At 37.8% G+C, this 19,560-nt stretch overlaps 1 protein-coding gene across 1 annotated transcript in view; it reads right to left on the bottom strand.

Moving 5' to 3' along the window:
- Positions 1-5,603: 5,603 nt before the first annotated feature.
- Positions 5,604-19,560, bottom strand: part of FKBP15 (FKBP prolyl isomerase family member 15) — a 115,253-nt gene continuing 101,296 nt past the window's right edge. The window contains 7 exon segments of the mRNA XM_053695685.1: positions 5,604-6,235; positions 6,812-6,902; positions 9,533-10,311; positions 11,299-11,406; positions 14,063-14,164; positions 15,087-15,167; positions 16,170-16,316. Coding sequence (XP_053551660.1) covers positions 6,146-6,235; positions 6,812-6,902; positions 9,533-10,311; positions 11,299-11,406; positions 14,063-14,164; positions 15,087-15,167; positions 16,170-16,316 — 1,398 coding nt within the window. The 3' untranslated portion in view covers positions 5,604-6,145.

Genomic DNA, 19,560 nt, shown 5'->3' with positions numbered 1-19,560 from the left:
ATTCTTATGCTATCCTCCCTTTTGGACAAACAGTGTTAGTTACACTGATTTTCCTTGTGTCACAGGTCCCTATCAGGATAAAGATTGCTCTTTCAGACCTGGGACTGCTGCTGCGAGTGATGCCTGGGACAGCAGATGGGCCCCTGTTAGGATGAAGAAACACACTGACAGAACCTGGGCTATAGCGAATCATGTCCACTCGTCCTCGCTAAATGACATTGCACAAGCATTTCTGGTGAAATGCTTGTGTAATGCCACCCCCTGATCAATGTCGGCCGCTAGCAGGGGCCGTCAATCATCCCGATCGTATCGGGATGATTTCAGTCCGCCATAGAAGTTAAGGCGCAGCGGTCTTACGACCACTGTGTCTTAACTTCCATTTCTGGCGGACCAGAAACGACGGGGCTTTGATGCAGTAAATAGACCCCTGTAACTTAACATGTATGTTTCTGGGTGCAGATACTGGGCTCGATTGCCCAGCTTATGCCTTATTTATGGGAGTTATCTCTCAAATCTACTCATTTCATATTGCACTTGCTGCTTTATATGTTTTCAGTACATGCAGAGAGCAGCAGGATATTACGGCACTGTAGTGGCCCTCAATTGTTTGGATTATAGTGGATATCGACTGCAGGTAGCACACCTTTTCACACTCAGTGAGTGATGCAGGGCTCAAATCTAGCCTATGCAACTTTAAAGAACAAGGGGACAAGGTCAGCATGTCTACGGTCTTGCGGCAGTAGAGTATATATGTTCCCGCCCCGAGACCATTTTGGTGTGATCTCCATCCTCTACCTCTAGGGGCCTACAGCGTTCTTACTACAGCACTTAGTTGGTGCGCAATTCCCTCTCCACATCAAGTCTACAGAGCTTGGCTCGAAGCGTGCTTAGTCCAATGGGGCTATTTTCAATAGGAACTTCCATAGCTATATTAGAACCAAACTTTCCAGCTCTTAATGCTCTTTTATTACTGATCAGTGCAGTCTCTTAGCTGCATGGGAGGTTTTGGCGCCATTCTTGATGCAAGACACTATCCCCTCTATGATGGAACGCTCTGTCCGGTACCTTTTTTTTTTTACAGGTAACAGAGCGAAGAGAGCTATGATATTTGTTTTATGAATCTTGGGAGTCTCCATAGAACTTGGGGCACTAATGTAATCTAGCATCACATATCTGCTCATTTGCTTACTGCTTTCCCTTTATTTATTTGGATTTTTACTTAGTGACTTATATACTCCTAATACTAAGTGTATCTTTATATTAGTTATGGGGTGTATTGCTCTATATTTGCTGTAAGTAGAGCAGTACTTTCATGGTTAGGGCAGACTGCCGCTCAGTATACACTCTCCTAGTATACTCTGGATAATTAAACGTCTTTTCCTTATGTTTTTTAATCCATATACATGTTAAAACCTAGGCAGACTGTTAATACTTTGGCCACAGTAGTTGGATTTCTCATTATAGTTTCTTTAGTGGCCTATCCCCAGTGTGTGTGATTTGCCTTTCACTCTATGGGGCATTAATCAGTATACTCTGTAAGCTCTAGGCAGACTGTAAATAGCTTTGCCAAGTAGTTTACCATCAGTGTTTTAAGGTATACACTGTTTTCTCATGCACTGCTAATCTATCATCTATGGGATAATTCTGCATTTCACATGTCTCTTGAAATAATATCTATTCTATACTACAGTATTCTACAAGTTTAAGCTGTAGTTATTTATTACTGTATAATATATTTTAATCCCTCTATGGGATGCAATGGTGGTTTACGTATTTTCTTTTTCTGGTATTATTGCTGTGCAATATCATATTTCGCCCGCTATGAGTTACTAGATTATATAACATATCTGTACTGTTATCTCTGACTGTGTGTTCTCTTGCATTTTCCTATATGGATACCTTATTATTTACGTATCTTATTATATTGATTATGGGGTGCAGCAACATATTTCCCCTTTGTGGAATTCTTCAGTAGAAGGTTCTAAATAGCTCAGTAGGTAACATACTGAGCTTAAACCAGGATGCACAGATTTTAAAACAGCACAGAATCTCTACTACAGAAATCTCTTGTACTGTTCTTTCTTCTAGGCAATTCATACTTTTCCTGTGGTTATTTATTGCTGTGCAACAAAATGGCTCCTATTTAGGATATTGTAGTATTTCTGATAGTTATTGCTGGCTAGCTCAGTCACCTAGCAATTGTACGTTTCTCCATATTGTATCCTGTTGTCTATGGTACAGACAAAATGTATGCCGATGGGTAGATATTAGAGATTTATTTTTATTCTGTAATATGGCACCTCTTGTTTATTGCTGAGCAGTACCCTACGTTCTGCACATGTAGATCTACAATATATGGCCATATCCACATTTCTGTGGTGGTAGTTGTGCATTATTTCTATTTACTGGCTGCTGTGCAGTTAGGAACCAGTTAAGAGAGCTTCTGTAGAGCAGTGCTTGGGAACAGGGATAGCCGTTCAGACCATTCCTACATCTTCAATTCCAGTCCTTCCTCTTGTGCAGGAGGATCTAGTCATAACCTCCATAGATCAGAAGGAATCATGCCTTCACCTTCAAAATTCTGAGATTATCTATGTTCTTGCTATTCTGGACAAGCATTTCCACTTTGTAGCTCTTCCATATGGTTTAGCTACGGCTCCTAGGATATTGACTAGGGTTCTAGGAGACCACCTTCTTTTAGGAAGACTACAAGGGATTGCAGTGGCGCCATGCTTGGCAGACATCTTGGTTCAGGCACTATCTTTACCTTCAGCGTCACCTCTCACAGAGTTATTCTGGAAATTAATTCTGGAAACAAATCGACTCAACCCCATTTCGAGAGTGGCATCTCTTGGCATTATCTTTCATTTGTGTATATCTCATAGATCAACACAGGGAGAAGTTAAGGGCTGCCGGTCGTATATTTCAATCCTTTCTTCGGCCTTCCGTAACTCAATGCATGGAAGTGGTAGGTCTTATGGTTGCAGTTTCGGATGCTATTCCGTTTGCTCACTTTCATCTGAGACCTCTACCGTTATGTATGCTCAGACAGTGAATGAAGACCTTCAGATGTGTCTCAGGTAATATCTCTGGATCCACAGAATACTGTTCTTCAGGGAATGTGTTTTCTACATCCATCCTGGGAGATTATTACCACAGATGCGAGCTTGTCAGGGTGGGGCACTGTGTGGAGTTCTCTGTAGACTCAGGGACCTGGCGGCCGGAGAAAGCAACTCTTCCCATCAACTTTCTGGAATTGAGGGACATCTACAATTATCTATCATGGCACAGCTTCATTCCGCCCGTTATATTCAATCCCAATTGGACATCATCACAACCGTGGTTTATGTTACCATATGGCCGGAATGCGAAGCTCTTTGGCGATGCAGGAGGTTTCCTGCTTTTTTCAATGGACAGAGAAATACCATTGTCAGATATCAGCCATCCACATTCCAGGTGTGGAGAACTGGGAAGCGGATTTTCACAACAGACAGTCTCTCCACTCAGGGGAATTGTCCCTAGACCAGTAGGTATTCTGCAAAATCACCCTCATGTGGGGGTGTCAGGAGATAGACCTAATGGCTTCCCGCCTCAATGCCAAATTACCGAGATACGGGTCAAGATAGAGAAAACCTTAGGCAGAGCTGGTGAACATATCACTGGAGGTCCCATGAGCTCTTCAATCTAGTGAATTTATTTCCTCCGAATGTGCTGCTCCCCCAAGTGGTAGCTCGGATCAAACAGGAGGGGATTTCAGCAATTCTTCTGGCTCCTGCGTGACCACGCAGAACTTGGTTTGTAAACCTAGTGAGAATGTCTGCTCCTCTTTGGTGGTTATTTCTTTGGCTGGCCCTTCTAGAGAAAGGGCCGTTCTTATATCATAACCTAGATAACCTAAGGCTGACTGCATGGAGATTGAACGGCTATAGTCTTGTCTATGAGGGGATTCTCTAAGGTGATCGATACTCTCATTCAGACACGGAAGCCGATTACTAGACTTATTTATCATAAGGTCTGGAGGACTTACCTCATTAGTCTAACTGCTCACAGAGTATCAGAATTATCTGATCTCCAATGTGACCTGACTTTCTTGTTGTTCCATTGTGTTAAGGTGGTACGGACACTTTTTTTTTTTTTACCTAAAAGGTAGTTACTACCCACAACATCAACCAATGAATTGTGGTTCCGTCTCTTTGTACCAATACATCTTCTTCCAAGGAGAGGTTTTTGCATGATTTCGATGTGGTTAGAGAGCTAAAGTTCTATCTTCTTGCTAGCTAGAATTTTCATCAGTCATGTTCCTTGTTTGTCCGGTTTTTCTGGTAAGTGCAAGGGGCAGAAGGTATCAGCTGTTACTCTTTCCTCCTGCCTAAAAAGCCTCATTTGCATTGCTTACATAATAAATAGGCCTCCAGCCCGAATTACGGCACATTCTACCCGTGCGGTTTCTACTTCTTGGACCTTCAAGAACGAGGCTTCAGGTGAACAGATTTGCAAGGCTGCTACATGGTTTTCCTTACACATTTTCACAAAATTATTCCGATTTTATGTTTTTGCCTTAGTGGAGGCATTGTTGGGGAGAAGGGTTCTACATGCGGTGGTGCCTAGTAATTAGGCCTGCCTTCCCTACTTTACCTCCCTAACATTTGTGTACTCGACAGCTTGGGTATTGATTTCATGGACTCTCACTACCCTTAGAAGGAAAATCATTTTTCCTTACCTGATAAATTAATTCCCTTCTTGGCAGTGAGAGTCAACAAACCCACCATTAACTTGTGTAGTGGCAGCAGTCTTGGCACCTGTGTACCCCTTGTGTCTCTACCTTTTCCTTGGTTTGAACTAGGAGGGATACTTCAGTGTAGGAGAAGTAGGAGGGATACTTCAATGTTCTTTTTTTGGGGTTTCTTTGTCTCCTCCTTGGGGCCAGGTGAAGTATTTCCAATAGGTTATGAAAGTTTGTGAACTCTCACTGTATATTATACACACATTCATATATATCAAATTAAATAGTAGTTTAAAGTGGCATGGTTAAATGAATGATAGGTGTCAACTGGTAGTAAAGTATTAAATATATGTACGATAACAAAAATATCCATGCCAATAAAATGAATTACAATTGGCATACTTTTATTAGAAATTGAGCTTGTGGTGTTGGGACATTGTTCTCATACTGATGTACAGCAACCAAAAAATAAGTTTCGGACCCAAAAGGAGGACATCATTTGTATTTCCTTTTCTATTTCTATGAAGTAAAGCTGTAGGCAGATAACTAACACCTTCACCCTAATTCAAAGCTTGGCATTTACAGTGTATAGTGGAATACCGCATATATCCCATTAATATCCTCCTGGCAATGAAAGGAGGTAACCATGCCTGCATTTTGTAATGATCTGTAAAAGCAAATGTTGTATTTGTATACTTGAAGTTGACATACACTAAAAGAAATTACTGCAGAATAATAACTACATATCTGTGAATCTGAAATAAATCTACATAATAGAAATCTAACATGAGTAGATAGCTCTGGTAGAGATTAGATCATTTTCAGCCATGATAGGACAGGTTTTTGGTCCCGAAATGCCAAAACATTGCTCCACTGTAGCTTTGTTTTAGGGTTCAACTTTAATATACAGTTATGTTGAAGAAGTCATACTCAAAAGCTCCAAAGGTGCCATATAAAATAATATTAAGAACAGAATTGAGCAAGCTTTAATTTTATTGCTCCAGAAGACTTGTAATCACTGGGTCGAATATATTTTATATTTGAAAAAGATATTTAATGTAGTTTAAATACTAACAACGTATATAGTCATTTATTAGTTCCAGTATTTGTTAGACGTGTTAGCCACTGATAAACACAGTTAAACTCAGAAATACAGATTTATATACTGTAGGTCATTGGTGACAAATTGGTTGATCCTGGCAAGATAAAGTGCAGAGACAACGTATGCCGACATTATGGCTTATTGTTGTTAAAACAGACTGATGAAAGACAGTAACACATTCTTGGCACCAGAAGTAGCTGCCATGGGAATTGGTAAGTGAATCCAAATCTTGACTAAGAGAAACCCCCTTCATCTGGTTGGCAGTAAACAGCCCATGGTGTCCTTGGGACAGTTAAGAACTCTAAGTCCATAGCTCAGGTTTAACGGCCGCTCAACCAATCAAGATCGTCATCGTCTTCATCATCATCATCGCCAAAAAGAGGTGCAGGGGGAGGGCATCCCTTCATGCTCTACACAAACAAACAAAAAAGAGGAAGTCAGTTAATGGGAACTAAAAATTGTAAAATTGAACGGGACCTTGATCATGCAGTGGAATGCACTGAGTCTCCCATGTCTGAGTAGAATTGTACACCCACATTTCCTGGTGGGTACTTAATATAATTATATGGTACCAAGCAACATACAGCAGTACACAGACAACACCTATCATGCCAAGTGAGTTGTGGGTAATACGTCAGGGCACAGTTATAAGTAAATGGATACATTCAGCATTATGGAGAGAAGCCTCATTGTGCATGTCAGATTTGTTATATAGAGTGTTTAACAAGTGGCTATTCAAGGCAGGAGCATTTGGGGAACTGGGTGAGCAGTGCTCTTTAGCTATTACATACAGAACAAGAAAGTACAGCCAAGCATCTTTATTAATACTAAACAAAACACAAAGCTTCACACCTTATCATTTACACAGAGGACACAAGTAAGCTAAATATAAGAAAAATGCTATTGGCAATGGTACACAGATCAAAGGCAAAATATTTATGTAAAAAAAGACACCCAATACATTAAAGGTCTAGAATATACGTTACCACTTCCTCCTCTTCCTCGTCTTCATGTTTTGGCTTCAACAACTTGGGTGATGCAGTTTTAAACAAGTCATCTTCATCAGAATCCCCCAAGCTGTAACAAAATTGTCAAGATCTGGTTAGGAAGAAAACAATATTTAGAGCAATCTGTGTAGATGGTTGGATAAAAGACAGCAGGTGGCTTCCAGCTTATAAAAAAAAAATATAATATCCAATGGTTTTATTGGCTGCAGCTAACCAAACTCAATTGATCCAACAAGGAACTGAAGTAACCATTTAGCAAATTAATCTTTCATGCTTTCACTGAATGGGATGAAGGATTCATTTGAGTACAATTAGTCTCCGCGGTGCAATCAAAACAGTATTAACTGTCCTTCTCTTAAACCAACATAGTCTGTTCTTAAAGGGACATATAGCCCAAAAATGTTTTCGCTTTCATGATTCAGATAGAGCAGGGGCCTTCAAACCACAAGTCATGACTATGTGAATGTGTTGTATGAGAGTGTGTTTGTGGTGTGTGTGTATGTGTTGTATGAGAGTGTTTGCGGTGTGTATGTGTGTATGTGTTGTACGAGAGTGTTTGCGGTGTGTGTGTGTGTGTATGTGTTGTATGATAGTGTTTGTAGTGTGTGTGTGTGTGTTGTATGTGTTTGAAGTGTGTGTGTGTGTTGTATGTGTTTGTAGTGTGTGTGTGTGTTGTATGTGTTTGTAGTGTGTGTATGTGTTGTATGAAAGTGTGTTTGTAGTATGTGTATATGTCGTATGAAAGTGTGTTTGTAGTATGTGTATTTGTTGTATGAAAGTGTGTTTGTAGTATGTGTATGTGTTGTATGAAAGTGTGTTTGTAGTGTGTGTATGTGTTGCATGAAAGTGCGTTTGTAGTGTTGTATGAAAGTGTGTTTGTAGTGTGTGTATGTGTTGTATGAGAGTGTGTTTGTAGTGTGTGTATGTGTTGTATGAGAGTGTGTTTGTGGTGTGTGTATGAGTTGTATGAGAGTGTGTTTGTGGTGTGTGTATGAGTTGTATGAGAGTGTGTTTGTGGTGTGTTGTATGAAAGTGTGTATGAAGGTGTGTTTGTGTTGCATGAAGGTGTGTATGTGGTGTGTGTATGTTTTGTATGAGAGTGTGTGGTGTAACTTGTATCAGAGTCTGTGTGTTATTTATGAGTGTGTGGTGTGTATGTGTTATAAATATATGAGTGTCTGGTGTGTGTGTGTGTGTGTTATATATGAGTGTAGTGTGTGTGTGTGTTATATATGAGTGTCGGGTGTGTGTGTGTGTTATATATGAGTGTCGGGTGTGTGTGTGTTATATATGAGTGTCGGGTGTGTGTGTTATATATGAGTGTCGGGTGTGTGTGTGTTATATGAGTGTCGGGTGTGTGTGTTATATATGAGTGTCGGGTGTGTGTGTGTTATATAAGAGTGTCGGGGGTGTGTGTGTGTGTTATATAAGAGTGTTGGGTGTGTGTTATATTTGAGTGTTGGGTGTGTGTTGTATGTGGGTGTTAATACCTTTTACAACTCTTTCACGTTTGACTACAATCGGGAATAAAAACACACAACACATTTTAGTTTTGTCAAAAATGCAGCTATTTTGTTGTATATTACTTCTGAAATTTTCAGACCAAGCTTAAAAATAGGTATGTCACAAAAGGTATGTGGTAACGTCACTGGGTCTTGGGAAACAACGTTTTAAGAACGCTGAGATAGAACATACAAATTTCAGACAACTTTTCAATTTACTTCTATAATCAGATTTTATTCATTCTCTTTGTATCCTTTATTCAAGTAGAAATAATGCACAACTGGAAGCTAGAGGAACGTATCCAGTGAGCCAAAGACAGGAGTCATATGAGTGCAGTCGCCAATCAGCAGCTAGCTCCCAGTAGTGAGTTGTTGCATTTCAACAAAAGGATACAGAGACAATGAAGCAAATTAGATAACAGAAAAACTGGAAAGTTAAAAAAAAAAGAATGCTTTTGATCGAATCATGAAAGAAAATGTTGGGCTTTTATTTCCCTTTAACATATTCACCAAAAAAGGACAGATGGCAAAACTACTGCTTTCTGCAATCTGTAATTAAATTTAAGATTTAAAAAGGAACATGAAACTCAAAATTTTTCTTTCATGATTCAGATAGAGAAAACAATTTTAAACAACTTTCCAATTTACTTCAATTATTTAATTTCCTTCCTTCTCTTGTTATCCTTTGCTGAAAGGTTTATCTATCAAAGCTCAGGAACAGCAAATAACCAAGGTTCTAGCTGCTGATTGGTGGCTGCATATATATACTGATTGTCATTGGCTCACACATGTGTTCAGTCAGCAACCAGTAGTGTATTGCTGGTCCTTCAACAAAGCATACCAAAAGAACAAAGACAATTTGATAATAGGAGTAAATTAGAAAATTGCTTAAAAATATATGCTCTATCTGAATCATGAAAGAATAAAATTGGGTTTCATATCCCTTTAATATAATTTATGTTCACTCAGCTACCTTGAATGTTTTTTTCCCTAATTGTCACACTGTTGAGATTTCCTCATCTTCTATTTTTTCCTGGTAATGAGGTGAACGTAATTCCTTACTTATCTGAGATTGAATCTATACTTTTTCTGCTACTCATGATGTGAGACTGCATTGCTTGCATTACACAATAACATTATGAATTTCAGGGAACCCAAATGCCAGGAATGAAATATTTTACATCAGATAACTGCTAACCTGATACTGCCTTTCTGTTTTGACTCTTCCGGCTTTGACGGCTTCTTTCCTTTTTTTTCTTTTGGTGGGACAGGGCTGCTGCTGTCTTCATCACTTCCTAGTGGAGGTGGAACTCCTGCTTTTTCCTCTTCTAGATCTTCAAATTCAGGTTTTGACGCAGATTCTTTGGGGACAGCTGTTCCATCACCGATTGCCTTGTCACTTATGTTGGTTATAGTTGCCTGACATTTATTATGTTCTAAAACCTCTACATTATTAGATGTCCTAAGCTCAGAAAATGAACAGTGATCTCCCAACGGGGCAACATTCTCTTTATTGTACTCAGCCTTCTCCTCTGTATCAGAGATGGTGCTGGTGTCCAGCATATCACTGGATATCATATGTACAAGAGCAGATGGAGCATCAAAATTCTCCTGGATGACTTCCACCTGCAAAAGTCCATCTCCCTCCTCTACTGAATTAGGAGTAGATTGTGTTTCTAAGTGCTTTTCCTCCGCAACATCCAAAGATGTCGCTTCATTTTCTGGACATATTTTAGGACTCTCCTCATTTATATTGGGAGGTGCTTCCTCTTTTTGATGTGCTGGTGATCTTTGAGGCTCCCCATTGAGAGCGGAGGAAGATTCCCTAGTTGGCTTCTTCTCTTCAACCTCCACCTTAGGAATGGTAGGTTTTTGGTTTTGGGTCACATCTTCTTCCTCATCCTCCTCTTCATCTTCACTGCTGCTTTCTACCGGTTCCTCCACCTGCTGTTTGTTAAGTAGCTGTAGTGTTGTTGCCTAAAAAACACAAAAACAATACAAAAATTAAATGTGATGACTGGCTCTTTAACCTGCATATTTTCTGGAGAAGAGCTCTTGTGACCCCACAAAAAGGCTTATATGACATTAGCTGGCAAATTTATATAAAAAATAGAAGCCAGTGAAAAAAGGTGGTGTAGGCCACATATTTATATTTGGATCTGTGGAAGGAATTTTTGTAATAGTCATAAACCTGAGGAACCAGAAGTAACAAGGTGTATCTTAGTACAAACCCTGTGGAGGGCAGTGATATCAGAAATAGAGAGACAATTGTAAAAAAAACAAGACCCCTTATGGTGGTTGCTAAACAAACCTCCTAAAATGAAATACAAACCCTATACAAAATTATTTTACATCATGACTAATAGTGTCAAGTATTTAATAGCTAAGAATTGGATGAGCAAGGCGGTTCGACCCTTGTCAATGTGGATTAGACGAGTCTCAGAATTTATGGAGTTGGAAGAATACGATTATATTTAAAATAATAAGATGGACATCTATGCTGAAATGTTGTATGCATGGGAACAATATATCCAAAAAAAGGAGACCAAACATGAAAAATTCCTTATGACTCCAGAAACCATTAGAAGTCTTACCAGGATAATAGTGATAGAATGCTTTTGCTGTAGGAGAGTGTGTGGACGGGTTGATTTGATTGCTTTGATTTAATTTTTAGGTAATGTAAAACTACCATATCGATAATTGTCTTGAAGTACGAATATACACTGTACTTTGTTTAGATTATTTATGGTTTTGTGATATAGTATTGTTGAAACTCATTTTTTGTGTGTACGTATGTTCCAATTACAAAAACAAACACTTTTGAAAACTTCAAAGAGGTGGGTCAGGAAGGAAGACTATGTTTAGAATATAACTTTACTACTCTGCTTACCTTTCTTATGATATTCAGTCAATGCGGGGTGATCTTTCAAGTGCATTTTTATTTAATTTTTCTGAGAATGTTACCTTTATAGTTTTCATAATGGTGCCAAGAACATCCCGGCCGCTGTACATCTCTTCCAGATCAAAATCTCCCCGCAGCTTCTGAAATACCCCATTCATAATCTTTTTAACCTAAAAGAAAAAAACATACTTGAAGTTATTTCATAGTTCACAACTTGTATATATATATTATTCTGCAAGTATGCAGCTATTGCCACAGTGTTGCATAACAAATGTTGGTACTTCATGTTAAATGAAAGATAAGAAACCATTGAGACTGGTACGTCTACCTGAATTAGCTTTCCACCACATATTCTTGAATTTCCTTACTGTATTTATCTTTACTAAAAAAATAATGTGCTCTCTGAAACGGAAGTTGACAAGGTTAACCACTATCATTTTGCTAGCAAAGCTATAATCGATTTGCAGTTCCTTGTCTGATTCCCTCTGCTGTTTTTTTGGCAGGGTTAGGCTTGTGAAGTCTGCCATGTGTTCTTCCTCAGAATTGGAAAATGTGGAAAACAAATATAAACATATATTGCAAAATTGCTTTATTACACTTAACTAACCCCTTTATGCTGGGGCAACGAAGTTCTGTCTTAAACACTTGATTGAAAACCTAAATCACGTGATCGTTAATACGATCACATGATTTCAAGGCTGGAATTGGATAATAGGGTACTGCCTACGACGCTAGGCACATCCCCCAGTCAGATTTTCCATTGCCTAAAAGGAGTAGGATGCAGGACGACAAAGGTAGGACGTTCCATACCATACTAACGACATTAAAGTCCAGTGCTTTTAAAATGGCATGGAAGTCCTAATGGGGTCAAAGGGTTAAATGACCATTAAAAAAACCCAGCAGATTTGTATAATCAATTTACTTTTATTATCAAATTTGCTTCATACTCTTCTTATCCTTTGTTGATAAGCATATCTAGGTAGGTTCAGAAGTGAGTGTGCATGTTTTGACGGAGCAACAATGCACTACTTGGAGCTAGATGAAAACATTGGGTAAGGCAATGACAAGATGCATATATGTGCAGCCACCAATCAGAAGCTATTTTTCAGCAATTTATTGCAGCTCCTAAGCCTACCTAGGTATGCTTTTAAACAAAGAATACTAAGAGTACAAAGCAAATTTGATAAAAGAAGTAAATTGGAAGTTTGTTAAAAACTGTATGCTCATGAAAGTTTAATTTTGATTTCAGCGTCCCTTTAAACAGTTCCCATTACAATCTCAAGGTGGTTAATGTCCTACCAGATGCTACTTTCCAACTTAACCCCCGGAAATAAAATCAGTAAAAGGGCCTCCATTTTCTCTCGCAGTAAAATCAATTTAAGAAGGAAAAATGTATTAACTGAAAGGGGTATAAAAACACAAAATTTTCTTTTGTATTTCAGATAGAGAATACTTTTTTTTTTAAAAGTTTCCAATTTACTTCCATTATCAAATTTGCTTCATTCTCGTGGTATTCTTTGTTGAAGATATCTAGATAGGTAGTGTGCACATTTCTGTAAAACGTTCTGCCATCTGGTGCTCTTGCTAATGTATAACGTTATTGCAAAAACTACAGACACGTGCACAATCCTTAGATTACTTTCCTGCTTTTCAACAAGGGATACCAAGAGGACAAAACAATTTGATAAACTGAAGTATATTGGAAAGTTGCTTAAAGGGACACTGAACCCAAAATGTTTCTTTTGCGATTCAGATAGAGCATGCCATTTTAAGCAACTTTCTAATTTACTCCTATTAGCAATTTTTCTTCGTTCTCTTGCTATCTTTATTTGAAAAAGAAGGCATCTAAGCTTTTTTTTTTAGGTTCAGAACTCTGAAAAGCACTTTTTTTTATTGGTGGATGAAGTTATCCACCAATCAGCAAGGACAACCGAGGTTGTTCACCAAAAATGGGCCGGCATCTAAACTTACATTCTTGCATTTCAAATAAAGATACCAAGAGAATGAAGAAAATTTGATAATAGGAGTAGATTAGAAAGTTGTTTAAAATTTCATGCTCTATCTGAATCACAAAAGAAAAAATGTGGGTTCAGTGTCCCTTTAAAATGAAATGCTCGTTCTGGATCGTGAAAGAAAAATGTGTATCATGTCCGTTTAAAACGAATAGTAATAATAAAGTTATCAGAATGAAGTATATCATTAAAAAGGACATAAAGTTGCAATGCGAAAACACTCTTATGGGTTAGAACATATTGTTGTTCCCTATTCCTTAAACAGAACTCTTGCAAAATGGTTAAACACAAATCTAATTTCAGTTAAAGGGACATGAAATCCAAAAGTTTTCACCCTCTTCGTTCAGAAAGAACATACCATTTTAAACAACTTTCAAATGTACTTATAGTATCAATTTTACTTCATTCTCTTGGTATCCTTTGTTGAAGGAGCAGCAATGCACTACTGGGAGCTAGCTGAAGACACTGCTAAGCCAATAATAATTAGTATTATTGTGCAGCCACCAATCACCAGATAGCTCCCAACTCCTAAACCTACCTAGGTATGGTTTTCAACAATGAATACCATGAGAACAAAGCAAATTAGACAATAGAAGTAATTTGGAAAGTTGTATATGCTCTATCTGAATGATGCCAAGAAATTTTTGGGTTTAGTATCCCTTTAAGGAGTTGGAATCCTTAGCTGAACAAGATCTGTGAAAGCTGGCTATACACATATGCTACCTCTGACTGGTTCTGTAATAGTGCAATAAGAGAGACCCTAATTTTAAAGGCACATCTGATCTCATCTTGCTTTGGATGTTGTGTCGCTCACCTCTTCGGTCGTGTCCTTTCCAGAAGTTTGGTCCTCTTCCTTAGAGAGGAGTTTCTTACGTTCTTCCATCAGAGCCACCATCTGACTGTGAAGTTTTGCATACTGTGGAAGACAAAACAGATAGGAATTTGGTAGGGGGGGAAGTTACTTAACTGTTGGATTCATATAATATTCTTCTATCCTGTTCAGATTGCACAACATATGGATATGGAAAACTTTTTTGAAATTATGTTCACAAACTGGTAAGCATTGATATTTTCTGTTAAATCCATAATATTTACATTTAAAGCTTAACCGCTGATATAAAGTAGGCACCCATAAGAAAAATGATAAATGAAGTACTACATTTGAAGACAAGTAGTTTGGTAGTATTTATTGTATTAAAAGATGACATTTTTCTAAGACGTTCTGAAATGTTCTCTGAGATTCTGTGGCCAAAATTTAAAAGTGCAGATAGCTAGATTAAACATTGAAAAATTCTCATATAAAAAGGTACGTGTTACATTATCATCAGCAGTTAACATTTTGTGCTTAAAAGGGACATTAAACATAAATGCTAGATAGAAAAATGAATTCAAAGAAAAGATTAGTCTGAGAATAACACGTAGATATATCTTTTGACGTTTCATTAGCTGTTTAGTGACAAAATAAGTGTAAAGTTTTAGTGTCTATAAAACAATGGGAGCTGCCATGTTGTAACTTAGGTTACCTTCTCTGCTGTGGCCAATTAGAGACAGTTATAAATAGGTCACTAGAGTGTGCAGCCAATGGCTGTGTGGAATATAACAGTGTTCTGCACTTCCATTTCTAACAGGAATTGAAAAGCTCACAATTTCAGAATGGGATTACAGGAAAGGGGGACAAAAATAATAAAAGTATATTGCAGAGTTTTTTTCTATATATACGATTTATAATTTTATATTACCATCTCAAAGGGTTTAATGTCCTTTTAATATCAATATATATTTATATAAAAATGGTGTCAGGTGCACTCTATGGAGGAGTCTACAGTCGCCAGACTCACCTTATCTCTCAGAGGCTGTAGCTGGTCTGCCTGGTCCTGCAGCTCAGCCATTCTTTGTGCATCATTAGTTTTTGCTGATAACTTTAAAATCAAAGCAACAAAAGAAAAATGTGTGAATTATTACCATTAGTGATAAAATAATTATACAAAAATACAGGGTATGATAATCAGAAAAACAATGCAATAAAGTGGAAACGTCCTTCAATAATAAAAGCGAAGATGGAATGATTGATGTATCTAAAAACGTTATACAATGGACATACAGGAATGGAAGGTAAAACCATTGATACTGCAAGTTAAAGTGATGATCGGCTTTACATGTTTTAAAATTAGGTCCAGAATCTAAGCAATATTTTAGATGGACTTTAATGGATCACTTCTAATGAAGGTGCGCTGTAACTTACTTTTTAGTCTAGCCGTTCCATTCTAACAGCCCATGCTCACTTCAAAACTAATTTTTATTTTGTGAGCTAACTGTTTTGACTAATCTCCAATCAGTGCTCTAGCCATACGACACTCACACATTTTTTTTTTTGTTAGCTATAGCACTGATTAGAGAAAAGTCAAAACCATTCTCTCCGGCCGGTGCGTGGGGTATTAGAATGGCATGATAAGATTAAAAAGTAGGTTACAGTGCATCTTTATTAGAAGCCCATCTAAAATATCGCTTTAATTCCGGACCTGATTTTAAAACAGGTAAAGTTTGCCGTCACTTTAAGAACATTATACACATATACACGTCATCCTGCTGTACATTGCTTTCCATTTTCTGTCTATTTTGAAGGATTTGTTTCTCAACACAAATGACAAAAAAATACACCCAAGACCTGTAATGAGTGCTTTTGTCACATTTTAGGAAAAAGGAGCAGCTGTATCACGTAAAAACTCAGCTCCGTTTATTTATCTTTGTTGTCATTTGAGTAGTAAATACAACTAAATAATCAAGTGAGTGATTTCCTTATTGAACATAAGTGTAAGTATAACATATTACAGCCCTTGGCCGTCCCTGCCACTAGACATCTTTTCTTTTTTTTTAAAAACCTAACATTAAAGGGGTACAGTATAAAATACGTTCCTGATCACCTGTTCAGATGCCACCTGTTTCTGAGTCTTTTTCAGAAGTTGCCTCAGATTTTCCATCTCCTCTTGGAAGGAGCGACGTATCTCCTCTTGCTCCTCCTCAGCACGCTGTCGCTCCTGCTGGGACTTTCGCTTCCTCTCGGCAAGACCCTGTGGCACATTTTGGGAAAGTTGTCAGTGCCTTTGCATGTGTCAGTAAATACACGTTTCATGGGGAACAAATGCCTAGAATAATATATACTTAATAGAATAAAGGTTTATGTTGTACTGATTAGAATTTTATGTGTACTTGAGGCCATGGCAGACTAATGCAATTATTTTTCTTTTGTGAAAAAATGTAGTTAAGTGAAATCTCCCTGAATGGAGTTCAGCCCCAAAGACCAAGCTTTTCTAGCTTAAAGTATTATAAAACTATGGCTGATGTTAGATGTATGGAGAGATATAACTTGTCACTTTCTGAATATATATTAATGTGATTCTTTAAAATTCATAAATGGTAATAACCTATAAAGTCCAAACTTAAATTAATGTTTTTTGGATGTTGAACAATAACAGTAGTAACTAACTGGATTAATAAATTTGGAGGAGTAACTTATTAAGTTAAGTCAGATCAGATTTTGATCTTGAAAAAGCCCGCAGATTGGGTGAAACGCGTAGAAAGCTGTGTCCACTTATTACTGAAAAACTGTTATTGGAACCGGGAGGTTACGCAAGCTGCATACCGGGAGGACTTCTGAAAGCTGCCCACCGGGAACTAAGCGAAAGGTGCATCTCCTTTTCCTGCGTACACTGAAGTACTAAGAGCAGGAGCCAGAAAGAAAAACTCATTACCGGTTTAGCCTGAGGTGACTTGAGCAAGTCCGAAGATTACCGGAATTAAAGACTATTTACTACCTGGAACGGTGCTGTCCTGAAGTGCACCTGATCTTGGAGAACAAATGCTGGAGGGTGAGATTACCTGCATAGCAGGCTGTAAACTTATCTACCCCAAATGTTGATATTTGTGCATTAAGATCCGCAAAACCATACTTTACTCCTTACATCAAGCGAAAGAAAGTTTTAAATAACGGCTGGCCACCAAAGTTTAAAGCCCTATTATCGCTACATACATATATATAAGAAGTTGACTGAAATATTCAGGAGTTATCTGAAATGTTCAATACCAAGTTTTAAAAAAAGACTGCAAGCCTTATTTACAGATCAAATAGTGGAAGGAATTTCACAAAGTTGAACTATACATCGATTCCTTTTCCGTAAAAAATTTTAATATCTATTTTGTCATCAACTGGTTTTTTCTAACTCAATATCCACTACTATCTTTTGTCTTCAAGAATAGACTTTGTACTTTTATTTATCTATTTGAAATAAGACACCAAAGGAAACATTTTTTGCAACTCAAAAAGCGGGCTCTCTCTCATTGCTTTGCCTATGTTTTTACCATACCATTTTTTTAATCGATTTTTTTGCTTAAAGTTTTGTATTGTATAAAATATGCCTTATTAAATTGTTTTATTAGTTGATCAACTACTTTAGAAGAAAATTCATTGAATACAAATTGTATTTTATCTGTTATTGCAATTTTATTAAGATAATATTAAAATAAGCCTTATTAACTTAATAAGTTACTCCTCCAAACTTATTGATCCAGTTAGTTACTACTGTTATTGTTCAACATCCAAAAAACATTAATTTAAGTTTGGACTTTATAGGTTATTACCATTTATGAATTTTACACATTATTTCCACTATGTATCAATTACCATAGTGCCGCAAAATTCCATATTCACATTTTGATCATATATATATATTTAGGGCCCCATCTACCAAGTAGTAAGCGGACAACCTTCTCAACTCGAGAAGTTGTTAGCTCGCCTTTGCTACATACGGGCAGTGGTTGAACAGGATTCGCTGCCCATATGTATCATTACATTGCGTGAGAGAAGGGATCGTCAATCACTGAGAGCAAGCTCTATGATTTTCCCTTGCCACCTCAGGTGTGTGGCGTAGAGTGTAAGAAGCAGTGTTCAAATGACCGCTGCTTCTTACATTGCGGGAAGCAGGCTCGCATATGCGTACCTGCCCCGCAAGGGCTCCAGAGCAGCTTCCACTGCATAGAACATGGAGCCCTTAATATATTTATATGCCAGAAAGGAAGCAAAATAATACCTAAAATATGTTAATTGACAGTTGGTCTCACAATCCTGTGAGAATTCAAATGAAAAAAGGTATATGGCCTGCTGTTAAACAGCAAGGTGCCAGGAACTCCCTACCCCCCAAAGAGACATCCTGAGTTCAATGGAGGAGGGAGTGGCCTTACTAGTCATGTTAATATACATATACAGTTCAAAATAGTTGTGTATTGAGTGCTGAGAGTGGAAGCTGTAGTTCTGGGGCTACAGTTTTGGACAGTGCAGAGTGGAACCTTGGGAGTCCAGCAGTCTGAAGATCATAAGTGAACCTTGGACCAGAGACCAGTCCTTGATCAGTCCCTAAAGATCAAAGACCCACAAGCAGGAAGTCTGGGAACACTGGCCCATAAGAGAGTGAGACCCCAAAAATATATTGGGTTAAATATAGTATTTATAAGGACTGTTAGAGAAGCAAGGTATCTCAGTAAAATAGTTGTATGTATTGTTTTGCATTTTTGTATCGGTTTATATACCATTTTTCCTTCTACACAATTCATGTAACAGTACTTTAATTCCTGTACACAATATAACATCTTTTTTATTTATCACATTCGTGAATATCTTGATTGTGTCACCTGTTTCCTAGCAAATTTCTTACAATGGGGCAAAACAGTAAAAATCAGAAGCTCAAACTAGACCTATCCATGAGGGTATAACACTGTTCCTCTTACTATCTCTGGCAACACAGGAGGGAGGATTTGAGTTCTAAAAGATCTGGAAATTACAGTATGATATTTCCAGTTATCTTGACTCACCCGAGTAGAACTCACCAATAAAGAATTACAAAGCAGTAGAATAGAAAACAAAAGGGACCCAAGATAATGACAACACTTGAAATAGATTAAAGCAGTGATTTTTAACCTTTTTTTGCCGTGGCACACTTTTTTACATTAAAAAATCCTGTGGCACACCACCATCCTAAAATTTTAAAAAAATCACACATTGTAGCCTAATACAGCATATATATATTCACATACACACAAACACACACATACTGTATGTATTGTGCTGTTATGCCATGCCTCCTACAAACTACCCCTGCACTGGGAGTAAAAAACAAGCAAAGTTTAAAAAATATGTCACACTGTTGTCAGTCTGGCGTGGCACACCTGAGGATCTCTCACGGCACACTGGTTGAAAAACACTGGATTAAAGAATAACACAAAAGAAGCTACCTGAACTCACAAAAAGGCACATTCTGTATG

The sequence above is a fragment of the Bombina bombina genome, chromosome 12, assembly GCF_027579735.1.
Source record: "Bombina bombina isolate aBomBom1 chromosome 12, aBomBom1.pri, whole genome shotgun sequence".
Classification (NCBI taxonomy): domain Eukaryota; kingdom Metazoa; phylum Chordata; class Amphibia; order Anura; family Bombinatoridae; genus Bombina; species Bombina bombina.
This window is presented reverse-complemented; position numbering and strand designations above follow the sequence as displayed.